At 40.5% G+C, this 26,767-nt stretch overlaps 1 protein-coding gene across 1 annotated transcript in view; it reads left to right on the top strand.

The window, feature by feature from the left end:
• Atp9b (ATPase phospholipid transporting 9B (putative)) overlaps positions 1–26,767 on the top strand; it is a 220,255-nt gene that overhangs the window by 75,840 nt on the left and 117,648 nt on the right. The window contains 2 exon segments of the mRNA XM_059246365.1: positions 11,944–12,038; positions 20,170–20,250. Of these exon segments, the coding sequence (XP_059102348.1) occupies positions 11,944–12,038; positions 20,170–20,250 (176 nt within the window).

The following is a 26,767-nucleotide window of genomic DNA, read 5'->3' as shown; positions in this document are numbered from 1 at the left end:
GGAGGCATGGCCGCAAACAGAGAGCATGGTGGCTGTAGAGGAAGCTGAGGGCTCTTACCTTGAACAGAAGCAGGAAGCAAAGTGTGTGTGTGTGGGGAGTGAAGTAAGAGGCTTTGACCTCTAGTGACATATGTCCACTAGCAAGGCCACAGTTCCCAAACATCACTACCAGCTACAGACCAAGTGTTTAAATACATGAGCCTATGGGGGATATTTTCATTCAACCTGCCATAGGCAATAGCAAGAAACTTGTCCTTATTGCCTCCTGCATGAATTTTTTTCTCAGAGTTCTGTTGCAAATGCACCTACTTATATGCTCAGTGTTGTTTTCTTGAGGGGGTTGTGTTTTCATATTCCTTTAATAATCATTGTCCACTGGTTATTACTTAGGCCTGATGGAAGAGCCATGACTGATAAAGAATATAATGAAATAGAATTTGGTTAGTCTCTGCTTTTTGTTTGGAGTCCTTAATTCATTTCTATATAGTATAATTATTGAAAAGGTAATATTTACATCTATCACTTGCAACTAGTTTTTCATTGTCAATATAGAGAAGTAGATTTTCAAAGAGTTTATCTGTACCCACATTCTTATTGATAATACCTGTTTTATTATGATCTCTGTCTGATAGCATATGCAGTATAATAGGTCACTGTGGTGATTTGAATGAAAATGGTCCCCTAGGCTCATGTGTTTGAATACTTGTTCTGCAGTTGGTAGAACTGTTTGGGAGGGACTAGGAGGTGTGGCCTTGTTGAAGGGGGTGTGTCACTGAGAGTGGGCTTTTGTACTTTTACAAAGCCCACAGCACTCCTAGTAAGCCTCTCTCTCTCTCTGTTTCATGGTTGATACTCAACATGTAAGTTCTTAGTTCCTTCTCCAGCACTATGCTTCCCTGCTTGCAGCCACATTCCCTGGTCATGGTTCACCCTCAAACTGTAAGCAAGCTTTCTAATTAAACCTTTCTTTTATAAGGTGCTTGGTCACTTAATTTGTTGTGGCAGTAGAAATGTAACTAAGACAGTAAACAAAATATTTGTGTTTGAGAAGTGCTTTTACACATAAATGATTGTAGTAGAAATACATATAAGATCAAAAAGAGTTGGGTCGGGTGGCTCACACCTTTAATCTCATCACTTAGGAGGCTCAAGCAGGGATATTGTGATGTGTTTGAGGCCTGATTAGCCTGTGTACTGTGGTCCAGGCTACTGCGCTACAGAGGAAGATGCTGCTTTAACAAAGAAGCAAGACAGACAAAAATATTATTCCAAGTACAAAAAATGGTTTTGGGTAATTAACTTTAAAAGGAAAAGATAATATAGATTTTGTTGGGGAGTAAATTGTGAACAGCATGCAGTACTATCAAGTTGGGAGATGGTTATAAATGCTGGTTTTTTCAGAGGAGATATCTGAGGGCTGGAGACTGAGAACACCATTTTTACAATTATGCAGTTCCTAATAGTTTTGGACATTTGCCAATTTCCTCACCATTTTTCACTGCATCATTGCATGGCCTTGGGAGTCAGCAGAGAATGAATGGAACACCGGAGTATTAATAGATGAGATATTTTGTGGTAACCTCAAAATATAGGGAAAATAGGGAGCAGCCCAATTGAGGACTGCTTCTCCAGTCTTGCCTTATAGTCCATGTTTCTGAGAAGGTTGGTCTCTGTGGCCTAGTGATACTCAGTATTTTAAGGTCAGGAGTCCATTTGAGAATCCTAATTTCTTTACCTTAGAAAAATGTACACAGTATACATTGTTACTACATTTGTAATATAATCCTGTGTGAGTACTAGTAGATTTGAGTTTGAGACCTCTGTGTAGTTGTAGTCTGACTTACCCTATTGTGGTTCTGTTATAGCCTTTTGTTTGTCAAATTTAAATGTTAAAATATTACTACTCACTCACCTGCAGATATTAAGACTCAGATTGCTTTTTACTGTGTCTTCCTTTTATACAGTGGATCAAATGGCTTCCAAATTTGATAAAATTTGTGTCATAATATTTCCTTCAATCTGAATTCTTAGTTTCAGAAACTCTTGGGTGATTTTTGCTGTCATCTTTTAACTGTAAAACTTTGTCAAAATAACAGTCAAAATGTAACATGTACCTTCAGCTAATCTTATTTTAAACTTATGGTTGCATATTCCTTCAGACGAGCATCTTCTGACTCAAGGTTTTCTTCCTAACAACCACAATCATTCCTTCTTCTCTGTTTCCAGTATCCTGACTCTTGACTGCTGCTTATTCCTGTTGAGATTGTTCAGCACTGGGTTTCTGTATAGCCACAGGTTTTATCCAGTTGTAACACTCTTGACCATCTCTTCTGCCCCTGGATTAGACCTTACTTGTGCAATTATATTTCATTCAGTCTGTAGCGCTTTTCCGTGGGGTATGGAGGGGCGTTTTACATGAAGGTCAGCAAAATGCACTTGTCTTTTGTGTGATTCTAAGTAATTAGTTAAAGTTTCACTGTTGTCTAGTTATTGGCAGAAAATAAACATATTCAGAATTTTTTGTGTTATTTACTAACTTTTTTTTGCTTTTCAATTTTAGTTTTAAAAAAATCCTTTGTAGCATATCTTTTTTTTTTTAACAAAATTCTAAACTTTGGTCAATGTAGGAGTCCTAAGTGTAACATTGTGGTTTAGAGCTGAATAGTAGCATCCGAATGGGTGCTTGTCAATACAGCATGGTAAGTCAATCCATGGCATTCTATTGACTGAGTATTAATAAGAGTATTCTATTGAACCATTCCTGGATTGTTTAGAATATAAATGGAGCTGTTGATGGATCTGGTGACTGATGACTTAAATTCCAATTAATCAATTGTTCCATCAGTTTCTTAATCCAGATCAAATATCTCCTGAGTGCACGCAGTTCTTTTAGTGGTATTAGCAGAGATGAATGCTTTAGAACTAATTTTCATCAATCTCTTATAAATGCCAATATCGTTTTCACTTGTATCTAAGTGATAATGTTATAGTTTAAGTATTTGGAAGACAATACAGTACCTCAGCTGTCACTTGTTAGTGGGATTAGGATAGGTAAGTGACACTGTTCTCATCCACATTATCTCTTTAGGAAGATATATCTTGCAACTAGTTTAAAAATTTCATGCAGTCATTAAGTCATATAAATATTTAAGAATCAAGTTTAATAGCCAAAGATCTGGTATTATAAATACCAGTCAATGTCTATTTTTCTTTTGTAGAAGATATACTGTAGCTCATCTCTTTCAGAGCTATTGGATAGATGAGTTGTTGCAAGTTGCCTGCTAATGCTTCAGGATGACTTGTTAATGCTGTGACAGCATCAGCTACCTCACAGGGTCCCCTCACTTTATCATCCCTTGATGTGGCTCTTAATATGACACAGATACTAGCTGGTCTTAATTTGAGGTCATTAAATCTGTCCTTTCCTGTCAACTCTTGTCAATTACACAAAATAAAATCAAGTATTCATAAGAAGTCTGTAATAGGATATAAGCAGATCAGTTTAATAATTCAGTTTTCCTGAGCTTTAACTACTATCAGTTATAGCTAGTGCTTTCTGTTAAAAAAAATTACTGGATTGGTCTTGGTAACACAAGCCTCCCTGGCTACACTTCAGATTTTGTTGTAGCCCTTTCCTCTATCATATCAGTGACTTGAAGTTAGTAATTTTCAGTCTTCTTAGGTCATTTCCCCTTTAAATTTTAAAAATAATGTATACTTATTTAACATGGCGCATACCTTTTATCTTTAAAGGACTTAGATTGCAGAGCTTATTGTGTTTATAGGGTTCATTGTGCTGTTTTGGTTTTTTTTGTGTGCGTGTGCTAGAAATGTAAGACATTTCAGAGCATATCACCTGTTTCTATTTAAATTTTCGAAAGCAGGGTTTTAGCGGTGGACAGATAGAAACTAGAATCTAGTCCATTGAAGTTTCATTTACTCTTTAATGAGAATACATATACTTACACTTAAGTTGGAGTAAAAAAAGCCAATCTTGAGTAAACATATAACTTTAGAGTTACCTGATCTTCATTTTTTCCTGCTCTTTAGCTTTTCTAATCAGCATGTGAAAAATGTTTTCTGTAACACGAATTGCTAAACGGTCTTATATAATAATAAAAAAAACTGGAGCCAGGTATTGGGGTGAAAGCTGAAAGATCAGAGAAGCAGAACAGCCACAGCCAACTTCACTTTACTAATTCCTCAGCTGATCCGGTTTCCACAAATCCTTAGACTAAAAACCTCTGAGTCCTGACCCCTGAGGATCTCAGTTGAACTGCTGCTTAGTTCCTGTCTTCTCATGGTTTATATACCATTCTCTACTCAGCCATGTCACTTCCTGGGATTAAGGCATGTGTGCTTTCCAAGCAGAGGCATGAGATCTCAAGTGCTGGGATTAAAGGCATGTGCCACCACTGCCTGGCCTGTTCCCAATGTGGCCTTGAACTCACAGAGATCCAGACAGGTCTCTGCTTCCTGAGTGATAGGATTAAGGGTGTATGTCACCACTGTCTGGTCTCTATGTGTAATCTAGTGGCTGACTCTGTCCTCTGATCCCCAGATAAGTTTATTAGGGTATATAATATATCACTACAATTTTCCTTTTCATAGTGCTTTTGACAGTGTACAACAGTTTGTTTATTCAATTATTCATATCTTCCAAAGTGCATATAGTCAGGTGAAGGTCCCTTAATGTAACATCAACTGATAAAGCAAATAGTTGAAAAACCCAGGGAGCCAGATATTGGGGTAAAAAGCTGATAGATCAGAAAAGCAGAAAGAAGCCAGCCACTTTCTTACCACTTGGAGATCCTCCACCAAAGAGAGACCTAATTCCTGTATACCTATGCCTATATGCCTTTCTGTTCTGCCATCTCATTTCCTCTCTCCACCCAGCTACATCACTTCCTCTTCCTGCCTAGCTCTGTCACTTCCTGTCTGTCTGTAGAGACCTGCAGATCTTTATGGTTAGTACTGGATTAAAAGTGTGTACCACCAGGCCTGGCTCTGTTCCCAGTGTGGTCTTGAACTCACAGAGATCTGCTTCCCAAGTGATAGGATTAAAGGCATGTGCTACCATTGCCTGACCTCTGTGTTTACTATAGTGACTGGCTTTTTCCTCTGATCCTCAGATAAACTTTATTGAGGTACACAGATAAAATATCACCACTTTTCCCCTTTTTTGTCTAATATAAAAAAATAAAAAGTTATAACTAATATAAGAAAAACTATATACAATAAGTCAATAACTATATACAATGTCTAGTCCATTTGCATTTGACAAATTTAGTGAAAATATTCCATTATCCTATTTTTGTGAATCCAAAGGATTATATCTAATTTACATTCTATCCTAATTTGCATTACCAAAACTATCTTTTGATGTCTTTCAAGCTTATACACTTTATAACTCTTAGTGAGTTTCTTTTCTGAATTTAACAAAGAAAACTATAACTATAACTATCTAATCTTCAACTCCCTCAGAGACCCATGAAGGAAATAATATTACCTAGTAAAATAGGATGTGCACACAAGCAACTTCCAAAAAATGTAAGTTATGACAGAAACAGCCAACTGACTGGACAGCCACCCAAGGTTTCTCTGAAACATTGGGGCATCATCTTCGGCCTATAGGCTTAATATATCTGACAGACTAATCTGTGAAGCAGGTTTTTCTAAAGAGCCTTCCTACCTTGTCTTGTCAAGGATCAGCAGTCCTTTGTTTTGTGTCCTGCTTGTCCATTTTGGACAGCATACTGTCAGCAGTCAATGTGAGGGCACTTTCTTGCCCAGTGGTTAACTTTTGCCAAAATGAAAGTAAACTCCATGTGGAGATTCTTCAATGACCATCATTTTCTCTGAAGTAGATTGATGCTGCCAGGAGCAGACATGTTTCATTGTCATAAAAAAAGAAAAAAAATCTATGTTAATAAAACATCTTAAATGCCATATTCTGTAAATCTCTGAAGTGTTTGAAGATGACCTGTCTACCTAAAATATATTTCTGCTTGCTGTAGATATCTGAAGTGTTTGAAGATGATCTATCTAAAATATATTTCTGCTTGACCTTGAAAACATACCTATTATGACTACAAGTTCCATTTTAATGATTAACTATTAACTTTTATTTCTTTCTATCCTAATAGTTGGTAATATTAACTTTTAATGATTAGCAAATTGCATTACATTGTTAAAGGAAATGTATAGGTACAATACCTTGAACAAGATTAGAAATATACATATAGTATTTTCAATCTCAAATTTGTATCAATGTACATAATTTGTATACAATATACAAAAATCTAATCCAATGTAAAATACTTAAAACTAGTAGTTGCTTTCTAAAAGTAGATTCAATAAATTATCACTTCTTACAGCTCTTGGTCTTGCCATGCTTCAGAGTAGATTCAGATCTCAGACTCTCAGAGTCATTTTCAAATGATAATGTTTATGCTCAAATAGTTAAAGGGATTAAAGAAAAGGTAGTGGTATGCTACTTTGTTGGGGCACATTTTAGACACTAAATTGCTGGCAACTGTCGTTAACTGAAAATTCTTTAGCTGAACAACAACAGAATGATCTTTATACAGAGTAGGAACAAGACAATATTCATTAGCTTAGTACAGACATTGTTTCTTCTCTGGCAATCAAGGAGACACAAGGTAATTATAGGTATGGATTTTCATGATCTCTTTTCATTTCAGATGATTATGAAGAAAGAGTTATTGGGTGCAGCTATGTGAAGATACAGTCTTACCTACTTTTATCTTTTCAGATTTGTGATAATGAAAGTAATAAACAATCAGTTAATGAGTTCATATAGCATACATTCTTGGCAGACTTCTGGAAATTTTTCCTGTAAGTTTTATAACATGATTTCAAAGATATTTTTCTGTAAGTAGAGTTTTCCTGTCTCAACTTCCTGGTCCTAAATAAACACACAGAAACTTATATTAATTACAAATTCCTGGCCAATAGCTCAGGCTTGTTACTAGCTAACTCTTACATTTAAATTAACCCATTTCTATTAGTCTATGTATTATCACTTGGCTTGTGGCTTTACCTATTCTCTAGCATCTCCTTGTAACTTGAGTTTTCCTGCCTGGCCCACAGTCAGGGCAAATCTCTTTCACCTGCCAGTCCCACAGCCTCTCAGACCCGACCAAGTAAACACAGAGACTTATGTTGCTTTCAAACTGTATGGCCGTGGCAGGCTTCTTGCTAACTGTTCTTATAGCTTAAATTAATCCATTTCCTTTAATCTATACCTTGCCACATGGCTCGTGGCTTACCGGCATCTTCACAAGCTGCTTCTCATCTTGGTGGCTGGCAGTGTCTCTCTGACTCAGCCTTCCACTTCCCAGCTTTATTCTCCTCCTTGTCCCGCCTACACTTCCTGCCTAGCCAATGGCCAATCAGTGTTTTATTTATCGACTAATTAGCAACACATTTGCCATACAGAACATCCCACAGCATCTCCTGTTCCTGCAGTGGCAGGCTGGCATCTCCCAGACTCCATCCTCCTTCTTCCCTGTCCTTAGTTTGGTTTTTCTGACTAATTTTATTCTATCCAGCTATTGGGCCATCAGTTTCTTTATTAGACTCATCACAGCGACATATATTCACACAATGTAAAGGAATATTCCACAGCATTTTTCTCATTGGGTAGATGAAGAAAAAGGAACAAAACTAAGGCTTCATAATGTAAATGTAACCTTACATGGCACAACAGTTAGTACATTGTCGGATTAGTGCTTGGCTCCAGGCTGTCTGATTCTTTCTTCTGTGCTGTGGTACATTATAGGGATCCTTCTTCATGGGGTCTACTGTGGTTAACCCTTTATTACAACTTGACAAAATTTAGATCACCTCAGAGATTGGTGAAGGATGCCACTGAGTGCACCTGTGAAGGCATTTCCAATGAGTGTTGAGTGGGGAAGACCTACCCTAAATGACAGTGACATCTCACAGACCATTCCCCCAGAAAGGGAAGAAGTAGAAATCATGTCTAGCATCAGCACTTCTCTTTTTCTTCCTGTCCTTGGTCATATGACCAATTGTCTTTTGCCAAACTATCTGCTGCCATAATGATTTGTTGTCCTTAGGACATAAGACCAAATGACCATGGATTAAATTTGATGAAACCATGAGTCAACATATATCTTTCTCCCTGTGTTTGTGACAGGCATTGTTTCACAACAATGAGAATGGTAACTAAAATAGGGCTACTCTTCTGTATTGTAGCTTGCTGAAAATATCCTTGTCTTTATGCGACTGGATTCCAGGAGCATCCACAGCATGCACTCCTGTGAAAACCAAATGTCTCCTAAAGCTGCCAAGTGTAAATTGTCTCTGGTTGAAAACCAATGTAGGGCTTCTGATTTTCGCTAAAGAAAATCCCTGTGCTAATCTTAAATGTTCAGTTATATATCTCTTGAGAGTAATTGTTTCAGTATTTTTCAGATTTTTTTCCCTATTAATAAGAGAGTGAGTCAATGGCAACTGAGTCATATCCTCTTTCTTCCTCCCATATCTTCTTTAGGCCCCTGTAGCCAGGAGTCAAGCAACTCCCAAGGCACCTGAAGCTGCCAGGTTAAGACAAAGACCCTAACTAGGAGGAACTGGCCTCTGCTGTTTTCCCCAGTCCCATGTTGTGGATACCCTGCTGAAGTAGACTTGGGATAAATACTGGACCAGCTTCTAGTCATGTCCAGTAGAACTCTATTCCAGGTTCACAGTTCTGTTACCCTAGTGAGGTTTGGTAGGCTGAAGGAAATCTGTGAAGGTGCTGCTATCCCAAGTGTCTTAATCAGTGTACTATTGCTATGCATAGACACCATGACTGCAGCAAGTCCTCTAAAGGGAAGAATTTAATTGGAGCTAGCTTGCAGTTCAGAGGTTTAATCCATTGCTGTTATGATGGGGAGAATGGTGGCACTCAGGCAGACATGGTGCTGAAGAAGTAGCTTGAGAGTTCTGTATCCAGATCCATAGACAGCAGGAAGAGAAAGAGACACTGGGCCTGGCTTGAGCATTCGAAACCCCAAAGCCCACCCCCAGTGACACACTTCCTCCAACAAGGCCACACCTCCTAATCCACATCAAGTAGCACCACTCCCTAATGATCGAGCATTCAAGTCTATGAGCCTGTAGGGGCCATTCTTGTACAAACCACCACACAACTGTAGAATCACTTGAAGAGCAAGTGTTCTGCAGGTCCAGAGAAGTGGCCCAAAGCATCTACTCAGAGGCAGAAACAGATCCCGAGGACAAGATTTCTATACCTTTACCTGAAAATTGGAGAAGAGCCTAGCAAGGTTCATGCCTAACGGGCATTGTTGGAAACACTGGAGAGCTTGGTAGCCAGCTTTTTAAAGGTGGCAGCATGTACAGAAACTCCTAAGGTAGTTCCTGGATCAGGCTCTTTCTGGGGTGAGAAACTGTATACTTGTGCCTTAGGAACCATGAGAAAGGACAGCAACACATTCTAAAGTATTCTCCCAGAAACAGTCCTTCAGCAGAGCCCAGGGAACGCTGAAAATGTAGGATGCTTTGAGGTTGTGTAAAATAACAATGGTGGCATTCTGTGAAAGTTACAATGCAGTAGCTCATTCCCCTCTCCCCCATACTCAAGCTCCTTGTCTTGAAACATTGTTAGTAAAGAAAGACAAGCCACCCTTTTCCTAGGGAGCTACCTCAAGGCTAGTTGATTCCTAAGGACAGAAATCTCTGCTTGGGTTTTATTGCAACTGCACATGAGCAAGAAAGGTAGACCTCACTGTCTGTATCCTCCATTGCTGCAGCACTGGGCATTGACTACTTAGTCTGGCTCCAGCCTCAGGACAGAACCGAAGCTATCCTTGGTGCCTCTGGACAAAAGGCTGACATGTTTGGAGTGTAAGATAGGCTCAGAATATCGGTGAATGGTATTGGTATAGACCCAGGCCTTCCAGCCCATGACTTGATAAAGGAGGGAATAGATGGAGCCTGAAAATTACCAGTGACTTTGATACTGTGCTGAGACCAGGCACCTGGGAGGTGGAGGTGTCTGTAGTGTTCCTTCAGGAGGGAGGGAGAGTGCTGATAGGGACTCTGGGTTGGTTTACAAGGTGTACACCTTTTCATACTGGAGTATAATGTATATGGAGTATAACAAGGTTTGTGGGGTTGTAACTTTCGTTTTATAATTAAAGTTTATAAGTGACTTAAAGAATTCTCTGTGACTGAAGCATGAATTTGATTATTCTTTGTTTTGCTTTTTGTGGTGTTGGGGATTGAATCAAAGGTCTTGCACATACTCGACAAGTGCAGTGCCATAGTCACATCCATATCCCTGAATTTGTTGTTTTTTGGACTTCCTTTTATTGCTTAAGAATTGCTTTATTACAAGCTTATTGTAATTTGTTCTTTAAATTATGTAAAGCATGTATGATTTCCAAATGAACATTGTAAGGTATGATCAGGAAGGTTCCAGGTTCTGTTCTGTTTCTTTCTTCCCTATGTATATTTCACATATTTGTATTTGTATATGTGTGTAACAAAACATATGTATAGATATACACACAGGTATGCTTATACATAGAGCACAGAAACACATGTATGAACACATAACAGATATCTATGGATGCACAAGACCGCATTGCATGCATATAAAAGATACATGCACACAGAGGCACAAAAGGATGCAGATTTGCATACTTGTAGTTATATAACAGCACATAGAGATATGAACATACATATTTTTCCTTTCCTCCCCCCCACCACTTCGTGTCAGTGTTTATCAAACCCCCTTCAAGCAAGCAGTTGCCACTGCAAGAATATCCCACTTTGTACATGCATTGCCCTCTGTTGTTCTTAAACATAATGTTTTAATTGTCGTGTCCCGTTCCCCCCCACCCCGCTGGACAGGGTGTCCTGTAGCCCAAACTCTCCTCAAACTCTCTGTGTAGCTGAGGACACCTTTGAATTCCAGATCCTCTTGGCTCTACCTCCCAAGTGCTGGCATTGTAAGTGTGTGCCCCCTGCCTCAGTCAAGTCTCTCTCTCTCTCTCTTCCTCCCCCATGTTCGTGTGCACCATAGTTTTTCACTTAACACTGTGTCCTACGGATCTTCTCACATTGCTGAGCTCTTTGAGTTGCTGCCTCTGCTGTTTTCTTCCACTCGTTCTCTAATCCTTGTGCTAACCTTTTGTTACTGTAACACTGTTTCAGGGAAAGCGCTGTGTGTGTATCATTTAGTGCATTTGTGTTTGCTTTCATCTCTAGGAGCAATTCTGAGAAAAGGGATGATGAGTATGGTCTGGGGGTAATTATATTGCTGGGATTCGGATTTTTCCCCTTTTGAAATTTGATGGGTTTGTTATTATACAATGGCACTTACCTGGGTATTAGCATTTTAGCTGTGCTTGTATTACTGAACATTTATGTTGGTCAATTAACATTTTATTACCAAGGTAATGTCAGACTCTTGAGATATTTTTGTATGTATCTTATTATCTTGTCATCATCAACACATAGATTAAAAGTAGAAATGATCTAGACAGCTTTCTAAAATAAAGTAGTAGTTGATATTAAACCTTAACAGGCATAGGCAGGGGTTGTAACTCAGTGGTAGGGCACTTGTCTAGTATGCTCAGGGCTCTGGGTTTGAGCCATAACACCATGTAGAACATGCACAGATACTGTCACTGCCACCACCTGAACTACTACTGCAGCAAAAACACGGGTACCAAACAGGACATAAGTGGTTAAAAAATAGATTTATTCACGGAGCCAAATGATAGCATCTGAAATGAGGGCTTTTAAAGCTGGTTGTTCTTTGGACTATTCAGATGAATCATTTTGTGGGTCCCACTGTGCTGAAATCTGCTTTGAAAACACATAATTTAGGAGAACTCTTCAATGCAGTTCCAGATGGTGACGTTTTTCTCCTCTACCTCCAAGGTTCATGTTTTATCCGCACGGACCAGCTAGATGGTGAGACCGACTGGAAGCTGAAGGTGGCGGTGAGCTGCACACAGAGGCTGCCAGCCCTAGGGGTGAGCACCACTGGGCACTGTTCATTCTTCCTTCCTTCCTTCCTTCCTTCCTTCCTTCCTTCCTTCCTTCCTTCCTTCCTTCCTTCCTTCCTTCCCCCCTTCCCCCTTTCCTTTTTCCCCTTTCCCTTTTCCCCTTCCCCCTTTCCTTTTTCTCCTTTCCCTTTTCCCCTTCCCCCTTTCCTTTTTCTCCTTTCCCTTTTTCCCTTTCTTTTTCCCCTTTCCTCTTTCCCTTTCCTTTCCTTTCCTTTCAGCACTGGTTTTTAAGTGGCAAGGAAGTTTCTGTGTGTTTTTCTTTTTCCTCAAGGTCCTTAAAGATGATGTGGTTTCCTAGTTCAGAGCCTCTTTTAGGTAGTATTGAATGTCCTGATAATTTGGGACTTAGACTATGTTTTGATTTGTTGTTAACGTCTTAGTTAAGTACTTTGAAGCTGAGACCTTGGGGTGACAGGCCGGTGAGTCTGTTGCTGAGACCTGGCTGCTTACTGAGTAGCAGGGTAAGGTATTCTGGGAGAAAAGAACAGGCCTTACTTAGCCTGGTCTTTGAGTCAAGTCTTTCGCCTGCAGTTCTTCTTCCAAGGACAGGAGACTTTGATCTGGAAGAAGTGAGTGCTGCTGTCTTGTATGCTGAGAGAAGGGGGAGATACTTTCCTATCACAGCTTAACAGTTGCAGAGTGGGTGCCCCCTCACACACACACCCTGGGAAGCTGCATGGAGAGTTTAGGGAGAACAGGAACATAGATTTTTGTGGATTCAATCATTTCTAAAGCAGCTGTGCTAGATGTCAGTCTCTTCTGCGAGTATATCTTTTCTTCTTTCCTTCCCCCCTCCTTTTCTCCCCTCCCTCCTCTCTCCCTCCCTCCTTCCCTCTTTCCTCCCCTCCCTCCCTCCTCTCCCCCTCCCTCCTTCCTCCTCCCTTCCTTCACTCCCTCCTCCCTTCCTCCACTCCCTCCCTCCTCCTTCCCTTCCTACCTTTACAAAAAAAGGTACAGTTGTAAAAATTGATGCTTCAGTTTTTTAGTTTATATATAGTACAAATCTGGATACAAGAAGCTTTGTCTTACATGATTTGCTGGCCTTCTGTGGATAGAGGAAAGATTGAGATCGTTAAGAGTGACCTTTTAACTCAGGCAGTATTGCCAAGAGAAGAAGGGCTTCTGGAGGGGAGGAATGGCTGCTTTACTGTACAGTTCATGACCTCCATGGACAGCAGGTGCTTCCTCCACTGTGTGTGGACTCTGGGAGTTAAATGTGATTCATATGGCTGAGATTTGGGCAAAATTTACTTTTTTGGGTATTTTAGTGTTACCTGTATTTCAGGTAGTTTCTAAGCTGGGGTTCATTGTTGGTTATGCCGCCGAGCTGCCCCTCGTGGCTGGTCGCCGCCCGCGGCCATGCCGGCGGAGGAGCGTGCTGATTAAAAGAATCACAGCCATGGTTACCTTTTTAGAGCTTTATTGGGGGGGGGGGGAGACAGCGAAAAAGACACAGAAAGAGAGAGAGAGAGAGAGGAGAGAGAGATGGGGGGGGAGAAGGAGAGAGGGGGACCGAGGGGGGGGAAGGAGCGGAAAGGAGAGGGGACAGAGCCCACAGAGGGCCCAACCGCTTTTTTAGGCTGGGAAGCCAGCGAAGGCTGATGACGTAATTAAGGATGTAAATAAGGACCAAATCCTTACATTCATTCTTTAAATATTTTCTATCTTTATATCTGCCAAAACCAGTCGGACCCTAAAATGGTTTCCTTATTCCTTCCTTTATGAAGGAATACAGGATTTGTAGCTGGGTGATATTGAGGATTAATTTTCTCCTCTAGTAACATGCAGAGTGCCTTGTAGCACCGTGAATGTTTGTCAGTAGGGGTGAAGTTTCTAGTTGGGCACCAGCCCAATTTTTCCATGCTTGATAACATAGCTAAGTGGTGTTTTCAACAGTAGGACCTTACTATCAGAATGTGGGCAACAACCAATAGCCTGTGATATTTGAGCCTGTGTTTGATCCTCAGCACTCATATAAAAAGCCAGGCATGCAGTTAAAGTCCATGTGCCAGGAAGGCAGAGGCAGGTAGACCCTGTGGGCTCAATGTAGAGACACTCTCAAAAAACAAGGTAGATAACTATTGAGGAACAACATTTAATCTTTACCTCTGACCTCCACATGTTTGTCCTCCCCCCACTCAATTCAAAACAAAGCATGTAATAAGATACTCATTATCCTTCAATTGAAGGCAGGGGATGCAGTCTACTTTCTGTCTGGCTATAGTCTTATTTATTCATGGATGTTCTTGATCAGGTTGAAGAAGTTTTTTCCTAGTCTAGTTTGCTTGGAGGCTTGGTAACTGTGTGAGGGGACGCAGTAAAGAAACTGCTGATGTGACTACTCTATGATATGGTTAAGATTTTTATTGTAAATATGAGAAAGAGAACAGCCGGAGATGTTTGGAAGAGCTGAGAACAGAGAGAGAAAGAAGTAGATTGAACATGGTCAGCAGACTGAACATGACCAGGGCTAGAGAAATGGGAGGAGAGCAGGAGAGAATAGTGGAGGTAATAGATGGCGAGCTAGGGAGAGCTAGAGAATAGAGCCTGGCACGAGAGTCTAAGTGGGGATAAGAGAGAATAGTGGAGGTAATAGATGGCGAGCTAGGGAGAGCTAGAGAATAGAGCCTAGCACGAGAGTCTAAGTGGGGATAAGAGAGAATAGTGGAGGTAATAGGTGGTGAGCTAGGGAGAGCTAGAGAATAGAGCCTAGCACGAGAGTCTAAGTGGGGATAAGAGAGAATAGTGGAGGTAATAGATGGTGAGCTAGGGAGAGCTAGAGAATAGAGCCTAGCACGAGAGTCTAAGTGGGGATAAGAGAGAATAGTGGAGGTAATAGATGGCGAGCTAGGGAGAGCTAGAGAATAGAGCCTAGCACGAGAGTCTAAGTGGGGATAAGAGAGAATAGTGGAGGTAATAGATGGCGAGCTAGGGAGAGCTAGAGAATAGAGCCTAGCACGAGAGTCTAAGTGGGGATGAGGGAATAGTGAGAAGAGCCAGGTTATAAGGAGGAGGAAGAGCTGAGGGAGTTTAGGGTAAAGGAGGAGGTGAGAAGGGCTAGGCTGCTGGCATGGACTTTGACATGGATACTGAGGGAGCCTGGAGGTCAGCATGGACTTTGATATGCAATCCCAGGTAGCCATTTGTCCCTTCTGCCAGAGTTAAGGAAATGACTCCTTTTTGCAAATGGGAAGTGGTTTCACAAGTTCCTGAGGAATGCTGACTTTTATCTAACCTCCAGAAATCCTCCTGTATTTCTGAATAGTTGGACAGCCTGAGGCCTAACAGTAACAAAAGGGTATTCCATTTTTTTACAGGCGTTTCTGTAACTTTGGAGACTATCTTTTGTTTTTTCTCCTTTGTTAATATATTAATACATAATGTTGCTTACTTTGTACTGGATTTGTTTTCATGCCAACCACAAAATGGGATAAATCCCACTTTCTCCTGTTGGGTGTCTTTTCGTATATTATAGTATTTTACTTTTCTATATTTGCTGAGAGAGAGAGAGAGAGAGAGAGAGAGAGAGAGAGAGAGAGAGAGAGGAGAGAGAGAGGAGAGAGAGAGGAGAGAGGAGAGATGGGGAGGGAGAGAGAGAGAGAACATATGTCAAAGGATACTGATTCATGTTGGTTTGTTTTAATGTCTGTTGTTTGATATCTAGGCTTATGCTGCCTTATATATGTTGCCTTATGAAGTATTGTATGGAGTCTTTTTGCTTCTTGCTTTTTAAAGTAGTTGTCATAAATAAGTGCTACTGCTTTGTGTGTGTGTGTGTGTGTGTGTGTGTGTGTGTGTGTGTGTGTGTGTCTGAGACAGAGTTTCTCTGTGTAACAATCCTAGTTGTCCCTTAACTTGCTCTGTAGACCAGACTGGTCTAGAACTCACAGAGATCCGACTGCCTCTGCTTCCCAAGTGCTGGGATTAAAAGCATGGGTCACCACTGCTTTTTATGTGTTGAACAGACTCACTTCTGAAACTCTCTGGTCATAGAGTTAACCTTTCTGGAAAGTATGTAATTACGAATTGAATTTCTTGACTAGATATAGAGCTGATTGGATCTTTACATCAGTTCATGATACTTAATTCTGTAGCTAGTAATTTTATCATCTCTGTCATTTTGGGGTATGTCTCTATTTGAAAATTTTGTCCTTGTCACAGGTCACACTTTCCTGCTTGGAATTTCTAGTTTTTTATTTTTTAATACTATATATTATAAAAGTTACAGTCAATGTCTGAAATTTTTTCTTCCTTCAGGGCCTCTTATCTACATTCTTGGTTCAAAACCTTGCAGATGAGCTTAGTCCTGTCAGGGCTGTTCTTAGATGTTTCTAGAGTGGGCTCCTTTGGGCGGGAATGCTGGTTTAATCCCACTGCTTCTAAATTGGGTTTAATCCCATCTACTAAACTCTTTGGTTTCCCTCTCTCTCTCTCTCTCTCTCTCTCTCTCTCAAAACTTGATGTCTTCTGAGCTCTCAGATTCTAAGGAAGGTACAGTCTGGAGGTTTACACAGTGACTGGCCAGAGGGTTTCTTCCTTACATGCTGTGTTGCTGTGGGCCGCTGACTCCAGTGGAGCCCTCTGTGAACTCCTGCCGTTCCTTGTCTTTCCACCTCCTTCCCAGCAATTGCAAGTCCACAGTTTTCCTGAGCTGGTCTCTGGGCCTGAGCCTGCCTCCCCTGCTTGGCATCTCCTCCCGTGCTGTGAATTGGTGCTCCCTGACAAAGGGCACACAGTGTGTCTGTCTTCCCTCGGGTCATTGTGTGCCTGTCTGAATATGGCTACTTCCCGACTTAATCCATTTTTATAGTTGTTTTCACTGAGAATGCAGGTTTCATATTAGTCAGTTCAACACCGCTGTGCCTGTTCCCTAGACCTTGGCCCAGTGCATGCTACAAATGGGATCTTCTCATCTGTGTTTGCACTAGTGGCTTCATAATATCTGTTGTTGGGTCAACGCTAGCGTGCCCTAATGCTACTTTCCTGACAGCTCTTACCTGTCATTTCAGTCACTTCAAGTACCTGTCAGTAGGTGGAGTCAGAAGGGTCATTGGCATTTATAATGTGCAGTTTCTGAAATATTCCAGACCGGTCCTTGCCTTGAATGTACAGATGAAGAAGCCCATCCATCCTACAGTTGAGTCTGTCGGCCACCTGTGCATCTTAGAGGGAAGGCCAAGCAGCTCCTTCCCACCTCCCACTTTAACCAGGGCACTCCATTCTTTCCTTTTTCTCGGGCCTTTTCCATACTTGTCCTCCTTTTCAGGGTTTTGCATTTTTACTTTATTTTTTATGTTGCAAAATAAAGTTGTGCTGTTAAATATAAGACAATTGTCTTCTCATTCTCTTTCATACTTTGTTAAAATGAATAAATTTGGGCAAGTGAGATGGCTAGCCAGGGTGTTTGTCACCAAGCCTGCTGACCTGAGGTCAAGCCCCTATAGTCCACATGGTGGAAAGGAGAGAACTGAATCCCTCCTAGAAGTTTTCTTACCTCTACACTTGTTCTGTGGCCTCTACATTCTGGCACACACACAAAAGAGATATAACAATAAAAAAAACATAAAAACGAATACATTTTCATGGGGTGAGTGTTGCTCCTTCTTGGTTACACATAACCCCTTGTGCTATTTCCTTACTAGTGTGTCTGGAGGAAACTAAAAGGATGTTTTAAAACTGTTCCAAGTGGGTGATGACTCCACTTTCTGTCTTCCCCCGAACATCCTTCACAAACCCTGGCATACACTGGCAGTAGGCAGCTCGGGAGTGGCCACACTAAGTGAGAAGTTGATGTTTGCTGAGAGCAGCAGAAAAGAAAGTGCAGAATGAAAACCCTGTTAGAAAGAATTTGAAAGAAGATTGAAACTTAGCTAAACAAGAATATGCTGTTTGTGATTCAGCTCAAGCAATTCTGGAAGAGCAAAGTAGCAGTTGAAGAGGGTCAGAGTGGAGGTGGAGGACAGCAGAGGAGGGGCTGTTCTCAAACTTAGGGTCACAGCTTGGGCTCCAAGGCAGGTCAGCCACTTCTCCTTGTGAACCACTTGAAAGAGCCGTTAAAAGTGGAAAGCAGAGAAGCGAGATTTATTCAATGTGGCCACATTGGGTAGAGGGACAGGGTATCCACAAAACCTCTCAAGTACATCTTTGGGGTTCTGAAATGAGATCAGAGTTTAAATAGAGGGCTAAGGGCACAAACATCTAAGCAGTTGTAGTGAAGGCATGTCCCATGTACCAGTGTTGACCCATCCTTGTCTGGGTCCCAGTCTGTAAAGTGTCTGACAAGGTGCTAAAACCCTTTGAAGTCTTTCTCTAGGAGACAAGTTCCCCCTTGGCTGACAGCCTTCCCTTCTCCCAGCATGAGATTCCTGGGGAAAGTCTCATTTCTTTGGTGTCTATTGTTTCAACATTGACAGTCAGGTCTAGAGAGCCAGTATCTCTTTAGAATGGCTTCTTTCCCACTAGGTCCTTCAGAGGTAGAGGTGGAGGAAAAGAGAGGTAGAACTGGAGCTAGAGAAATGTAGAAGTCCAGGAGAATACAGGCGGAGGGGTGGGCAGGTAGAGCTGAAGGTAGGTTGGATGGGAGGGTGGAAGTAGACATGCAGGAGGTACGAGTGGATGAGAGTGGAGATGGCAGGTGGAGGAGGGGAGAGAACAGGGGGTACTTGGAGGTAACAGGAGTGTTGTAGATCTTGATTATGATAATGAGCATAAGTATATATGTAGATCAAATCATTTACTTTTATATTTTAATTATGTGTAGTATATACATAAATTATGTGCTAGTGAAATAATAAAAAATGCAGTATACTATATTCATAACTTTGAATGACTTTTTTAATCACAGGAAGTCATGCTTTATTATATTCAATGTTTGGAGAATCTTCTCTTCATTTTTAATGGAAAATATAGATGTTAATTTATATTTAAATTATTGTGGTATATCCTATAATATAGTAATTAAAGAAATATATATTTCATGTAGTGCTACTTTCAGATTTTATACCTGATATTTGATTGGAAGTATGAGTAATTATTGTGAGATAATTGTATAATTAATGAAGACATTTTAATTTTTTATTTGGTGGTAAACTAACAAGAATATTTTCTAGAAAAGAACTGACCTATCTACAGACCATCATAAAGCTGAACACACTATTCTTTTTCATAGAAAAAAAAAAGCTCTGATTTCATTGTGGCCAGACAGTTCAGTTTGTTATCATTTTATAGATTACAATACCGTAGCTGTCACTTGTTTTAACTCCTGTGTCTGGGAGTGATGCATTTGGAGATCCTTTGTGTCATATCACCAGTAATGTCCTCGCAGCTCCTGAGGACATTACTGTCAGACAGTGTGGTGCAGGGTAGGTGACCTGCTTGTGCTAGAGCCTATTGTCCTCTTAATGTGGTCAGAGCATGGAGGTGGGGAAGGGGTTCCTGTGACCAAGGCTGCTCTGCTGCTCTGCTGCTCTGCTGCTCTGCAGTCCCAGATGTGGTTCCCACGTGCAGCTGCCCTGTTGGCAGAGCACTTTCCAGACACTGTAGACATTGGGGAAATACGCTTCTGGCTTTTGTGATCAAGCAAATTTATTAACAACCATGAGACTCCAGCAATTTTCAATAAATCATGAGTTGCTGATTTATTTCAAAAGATCCATATAGCAGTAAACAATACCATTTACATTTAATTAGTTTTATTGAACAAGAGGCAATTTTATTTGTAATGAAACACATGTTATGATTAAGGATGTATTTTAATGACCTTTAAGTAATGCGAACAAATGTTGCCCTTGACCTAATAGCAGAGGCTTTCCTACATTATTGAAAACTTCAGAATGATTTTTAAATTATCATGAAACGCTTCGAATGACACTCTCATTATTGTGCCATTATTCAGTCATTTGATGTCTAATATACTAAATGAGACGCATGCTTGTAAATGTTCATGTGTGCGTGGAAATGAGGATTGTTGCTAGCTTGTTCTTTATGGCCCTATATCAAAAGGTGGTGTGTGGTATGGAAGTTTCATGTGTTGAGAATTACTGCGACCATGTTTGTTCAGTCATAAGATTGATGCTCATTTTTATTTTCTATTTTCCAGGACCTTTTTTCTATCAGTGCCTATGTTTATGCTCAGAAACCACAACTGGATATTCATAGTTTTGAAGGAACATTTACCAGGGTAAGTTAAATATTTGATTAATATAAAGATATTCAGCATTTGTATAAGTTAAAGGTAGTGGACCTTTGTTTGGAGAGAATAATTCAGTCTAGAGTAGATTAACACAGAAGCTCTAAAGCATGAAGCAAAAGCTGTAAAATGTGTCAAGTTCTTAGAGGTGCTCATGCCACATCTGTGTCTGAGGAGTACATTGAGTGAGCAGACTCCTTGGGTTGTAGCACATGTACTGCTGATAAGATCTGCCTCCACAGGCTACGAGTCAGGAACACAGCATGGTGTAGCTAATTCAGTCTTAGCTTCGGATAATAGTTGATGACCAGTGTGCCCAGCACTTGTAGCTTCTTGTTTCCTGGGAGGATAAATACACATTTCCACGCATGTATGTGCATTATACAGTCCTTCACTTCTGTGTGTGTTCTGTTCCACATGCTTGTTATTATGGAGACTTGGGAAAGCTTGAAGCCCAATTTTGCTCTTGACTATTGGATATAGAAGAACTGAATACTTATTTTAGCAGCTTATAACTGTTAATATATCTCTTAATAAGGGACTTTATTATATGACTATGTTTTGTTTTTATATTGGAGCATGGTTGTACATGTTTCTTACTCGTCATATACAAGATTTATGTAGTGAGCATTATCACTTGCAAAACTATTTGCAGGCGATAAATTATTTGACAGTTAATATACAAGTTATGAGGATGCGAGTTGAGGACCCTTGTGAGTCATTCAGGGTCCACAGGGAAGATGGATATCACTTTGTAGCTGCTTGTTTACATGCATGCTATAGAGCTACATGCCAAGATGTACATGGAAACATGGGAAGAAGCATGTGCTCTTGATGCTCTATGGTCATTCTGTGCTTTTCCAAAAATATTATGAAAAAACCTCACATTCTTATAGATAACATTTTAGTATGTAAGCAAAATTGTTACAAATAGGTGTCTTTCAATACAAAATTACTCCAACCTTCCTTACAAATCTTAAATACTATTGTGGTCTTCTTTTTCTTCACTTCTTTCTCTTTCTTTTCTAGTTTGTATTGCTTATGGCTTCATAAGTGTTGGCAATATTTGCTAGACAGATATTTGCAGATCTCTGGGTTAAAGAGTCAGAGTAGTTTGTTCAGAACTTTGGAGGGTGAGTTTGTCATTGTGGGTAGAGGTGCTGGAGTGGAAATGAAGTCAGTCCTGCTGGAGGAAGCTGCACAAGAACCTTCAGCTTAGGGAAGAAATGGTGCTGTCAGTGAGTTTACAAGGCTGCTTCAGATTTCCTGTCACCTTAGGATGATTATGGCCACCAACTTAATGTTCTGACAGACCTCCACCAATACCTGCCCACGATGAGTGTTGAGTAGAGTCCATTCTTTTACTGCATGGGTAGACTTGGCCTTGACAGTTCCTCCCATTTCTCTCTCCTGAAGTGGGGTAAAATCTAAAATAGCAGAGTCAGTGCCAGGCTAGTTTTGTGGATGGGGGGAGCAAAAAGGTCACCCTGGGACACTGATGTTCGAGAGGCTTTGCTCTCTGAAGAGAAGGCCTTTTTTTTTTTTTTTTTTTTTTTTTTTTTTTTTCCAGATAGGATCACATGTCCTTTGTATGGACTTGGTGAGGGTAGCTCTCTAATCACCAAGGGATGTTTGGAAAATATCAGAGGTGACTATTTGGGACACTTGTGTGTAGCTAGAGTTTTCCTTTCTGGCCCACAGTCAGGGCAAATCTCTTTCACCTGCCAGTCCCACAGCCTCTCAGACCCGACCAAGTAAACACAGAGACTTATGTTGCTTTCAAACTGTATGGCCGTGGCAGGCTTCTTGCTAACTGTTCTTATAGCTTAAATTAATCCATTTCCTTTAATCTATACCTTGCCACATGGCTCGTGGCTTACCGGCATCTTCACAAGCTGTTCCTCATCGTGGTGGCTGGCAGTGTCTCTCTGACTCAGCCTTCCACTTCCCAGCTTTATTCTCCTCCTTGCCCCGCCTATACTTCCTGCCTAGCCAACGGCCAATCAGTGTTTTATTGATTAATTAGCAACACATTTGCCATACATCCCACAGCACTTGTGAGGCAAAGGTGGCCTCCTTCAAGGCGTGGTGTGCCTAGGAAGCAGAGTGAGGAAGAGGACACCACCGGAGCAGGCAGGAGAGTCAGCCCCACTCCAACACCATGGAGTGATTGTGCACCATAGATGATGCGCTGAGGAGGTGCCTTGTGTGAACTGAAAACTGATGCCAGTTCCCATCATGAGGTGGAGTCCCTTTTGTATGTCTGTTTAACACATCGTTATGAGCAGAAAGAACCTGTGTACTGCATATAAGAGAAGAGATGGGAAGATAGCGGGAGGCAACACTTTCATTTCATACAAATCCTCCAAAACCTACCAAGAACAACCCCAAGGCAGAGGGACACTGGAGCACCTCTCACTCCTGTCATTGAGATGTCAGAGTAGAGCTGCACACGCACTCGCGTGGCCTGTCTGTCCTTCCTGTGCTAGGAACTGTAAAAACCCACAAGGTTCCTCAGGCGTTCTTGGCAGTTACACTACACCTGTCAGAAAGGATCTCTTATACCAAATGTATACAGTAGGGTGTAATTCAGGCCATTGTATATGTTTTTTAAATGGAATCCTATGTATTTGTTTATAACCACAGTATAGATTTAGAAATAAATAAGAATTAGACTATACAATAGCCCCAGGCATTTGGAATCTAACTTTAGAAAACTCTTAACAACTTGTGTTCAAATGTAAATGATCCATCCTCCAAATACAAGGCAAGGGTTGTCAGACTCTAAGATCCCAATATGTGGTGTCTGTAAGAATCATGTTAGAACACTTACAGTTTAAAAGTAAGAAGACAAAATAGACCTTAGGTCACTCATGCTAAGTAAAACTGCAGTTGTTTATAGCAGTATCACCAGAAGTTGGTTTCAGAGGACAGTGAGGAAAAGGTTAATTTCTTGACAGGAAATACAAGCATAAGTATTTATGTACCCCATAACAGCTTTGAAATGCATGAAGCCAACTCTTAGGACTATAGGAGAAATAGTCAGATTCTTAATGGTAGTTGGAAATTTCAAAGCCTTCTTAATAATTAATAAACAGGTATAAAAATCTGTAGGAACACAGTAGCCTTGAAGATTATCTTCGCAGTTGATTGAACTGACAGTTATAGAAGATATCATTCAACAGTAGAATGTAAAATATATTTATGAGTATGTGGGAAATTTATCAAAATAGGTCAAACAAATCTTAGTATATTTTTTAAAAATTTCATTCATGTGTTCTTTAACCACAATACAGTTAAATTACAAAGAAATAACAAATATTTCTTGGATATTGCTAAATTTTCAATAATAATAATAATACATCTTAAATAGCTTATAAATTAAAGAATTGATTAAGAAAGGAATTAAAAATTGTTTTAGTGCTGGAAGAAAACATTTATAATTATGAACTGTCTCAAGAGTTTTTCACTGTGACCTAAAATCTAGAATTATTATGAAAAGTTGATACATATGGCTAAATGAAAATAAAAATTTGCATATCAAATAATCATAAGCAGTGTCAAAAGTCATATGGATTATGAGAAAATATGTATAGCTTACATTGTGGCCATAAGGTAACCTGCATTAGGAAAGTACCCTTAGAAGTTGACCTAGAAAGGAATTGTATTCTTACACGTTACATAATGGGTGAAACTTAGGGACATCATTTTAAGTAAACTAAGTTATCCCGAAAGAGCAAACATTTTATGATTCTGCTTGTAAGATGTAAGTAGAGTAATCGGATTCATAGAAAGTGAAATGATAGGAGCTGGGACCTTGGGAGTAACCCAGAGATGGTGTTTTATAGGGACAGAATTTCAGTTTTATAAAATAAGATGGTTAGTGGTAAAGGTGTTTAATGCTGTGCTGATAAGCTTGGTTAGGTCAGCAGGTTTTATATTTTATGTATTTCCTCATATTTCCCCAAAACACCAAAGGATGCAGTGCAGACTAGAGTTTCAGCTGAAAAAACAAGCACAGTTTAGAATGAAGTGTGAGCATTGCTAAGCATTGGTGGTACATCTCTGTGTGGAGAGTAAGAACACCACCACTGGTTGTGTTTGCAAGAGCATCTCTCCTGAAGATGCTTGGGACACTGCTGTGTTCTGTGTGGGTTCCCAGATTGTGGGTTGTGCATTTCAGTGTGAACTCCATAGAGAGGCCTGCTCCTAGGAGGAAGGTGGGTGTCCTTCAGCAGGCATCGAAAACTCTCTCCCACTTTAAAACTCACTTCTCATTCAGAGTCCCTTACTTTTTCTGATTGTATCTTTCCTCCTGGGTTTTTTGTTGTTGTTGTTTTGTTTTTGTTTTTGTTTTTGTCTTCTCATTGTTTATGATGTCCAGAAGGATTGTCAAAGTTCCATTATTTCCATAAGGCCTTTGGGCAAGCTTCCCAAGATCTGAAGTCAGAATTTGCCTTCTCCCCACTCAGATTCCCATAACAGATCACATCTCTTGCTGTTACTACATCTGACCATGTTTGCCTCTGTCAGAATTGTTGATCTCAGACTGTGTCTACTATCTCATTAGCTTTTCAAGGGCAGAGGCTGGCTTTAGGTGTCACTGTGAGGCCTTTGGCATAGTGCATGCATGTGAATTTGATGAACTTGCTTTCTGACTGTGAGATCAGTGTGGTCAGAAGAGAGTGGAAGAGCAGGTACAGTGTTTGGCTTTATGGTGGGTGCCGTTTTGTTTTGGTTCGAATGCAGTGTGTTTCATAGGCTCATGTGTTTGGAGACTTTTCCACAGCTGGTAGCTCTACTTTGGGAGGTTGTAACCTGAGGCCTACTTGGCAGACATAGATGCCATTGGGCTATTGGGCCAGAATGTGTGAGTTATAGCCTGCCCAGCCCCAGCTCTAGTCTCTCAGTTTCTTTGCTACCCATGCCTTGTTACCAGGTCCCTCATGCTCCTGCTACCATGCCTTCCCCTGTCGTAGATTGTTCTCATGCAAACCATGAGCCCCATTTAGTCTCTCCATGCAGTTACTTCTTAGCAGTTGTTTGTCCACAGTAAGAGGAAAAGTAATGTGAGAAATCTGTGGAGTCTGCTTAAATGGCAAGGAATTTATCAAGGGATAAAAACTCACTATAGCACAGGAGATTTATCATAGGATCCTGGCAAGCCAAGCTATGGTCCGTGCTGTTCTTCCACCTGGTCCATCTCAGCATCCAAAAACAATGAGGGAGAGAGAGCCCCACATATGTGCATCTCAGTTCTTAAAGGTCACAAGAGGCCATGACCCAGGGATGTACTTCAAGGTCATAGGCAGGTAGAGCAGTTACCTTCTCTCTCTCTAGGGGCGGTGCTTCAAGGTCATAGCCAGAAGAGCTACCCACTGCAGAAAAGTAACTAGTACAGTCCTCTTTAAAGGTCATGATAGTGCTGCTGCTGTCTGGAAACGGTATTGAGAGAAGCTTGGCAAACAGTCTTCACCTTTCTTCTCCGTCTTGATAGAGAAGATATTATGGACACTGGGTCATCCCTTTTTATATAGTTATCCCACAGGACACCTAAATTCAGGGTTATGTAGTATTTTTATCAAACTTAAACACACACCCATATGTTTTGTTTTGTTTGGGTTTGGTTTTTTAGACAGGGTCTCTCTGTGTAGCTATGGCTGACCTGGAACTTCGGGAGATCCACCTGCTCCTGCCTCCTGAGTGCTGGGATTAAAGTCATGTGCCACCACACTGGACCTCTCCCATGTACTTTTAATTACTTCTAGATAACTTATAATAACTAGTTCTGTATAAATGCTGTGTGATAGCTGTTCTATTGTGTTAGTCTGGGAATTAGAATAAGAAAGAAAAGTCTAACATGTTCAGTACAGACATACCAATTGTAGGACCAACTATACAGGTGAGACAAGATGTGTTAGTAGCAGGCTGTAGCAGGGTGTCCTCATACATCTCTCATTTGCATGGACTCACCATAATATGCAGGGCATGGAAAATCCAAGTTTTACCATATGGAACTTCCTAGATTATATTTTTCTTGAAGATTCTTCATCTACTGGGTTTAATCCGCATCTACAGAGCCCAAGAATATAGAGTCAACTTTGTGTGTCATGGTGCATATTCATACTTGGAACCAGGTTTCCTGTTTGCCAGCCACCTTTTGAATTAGTGACAATGTCTTGTTCATATTGACCTCCTCCATCTCTCTCAGTTGAGCATTTTCTGTATCCTCTTCAAGACTGCTCTACTTAAAAGATTATACTTTCTAGTTTCTATAGTTTTCATGTACTGCCATAGCCTGCTACATTTTAAAAATTAGATCAGGGAAGCTGCAGTGTGTTAGCAACACATAACTTCCTTGGTGGTCCATATTGCATATGTCTGTGTTGTTTACACGTTTACACACACACACACACACACACACACACACACACACACACACACAGACAGAGTCATCCTGACACAAGAAAGAGTCATCTGAGAAGAGGGACCCCCATCCTTTTGGCCT

Source organism: Peromyscus eremicus, chromosome 19 (assembly GCF_949786415.1).
Source record: "Peromyscus eremicus chromosome 19, PerEre_H2_v1, whole genome shotgun sequence".
Lineage (NCBI taxonomy): Eukaryota > Metazoa > Chordata > Mammalia > Rodentia > Cricetidae > Peromyscus > Peromyscus eremicus.
The sequence above is the reverse complement of the archived record's forward strand: the minus strand, read 5'-3'. Positions and strand labels throughout refer to the sequence as shown.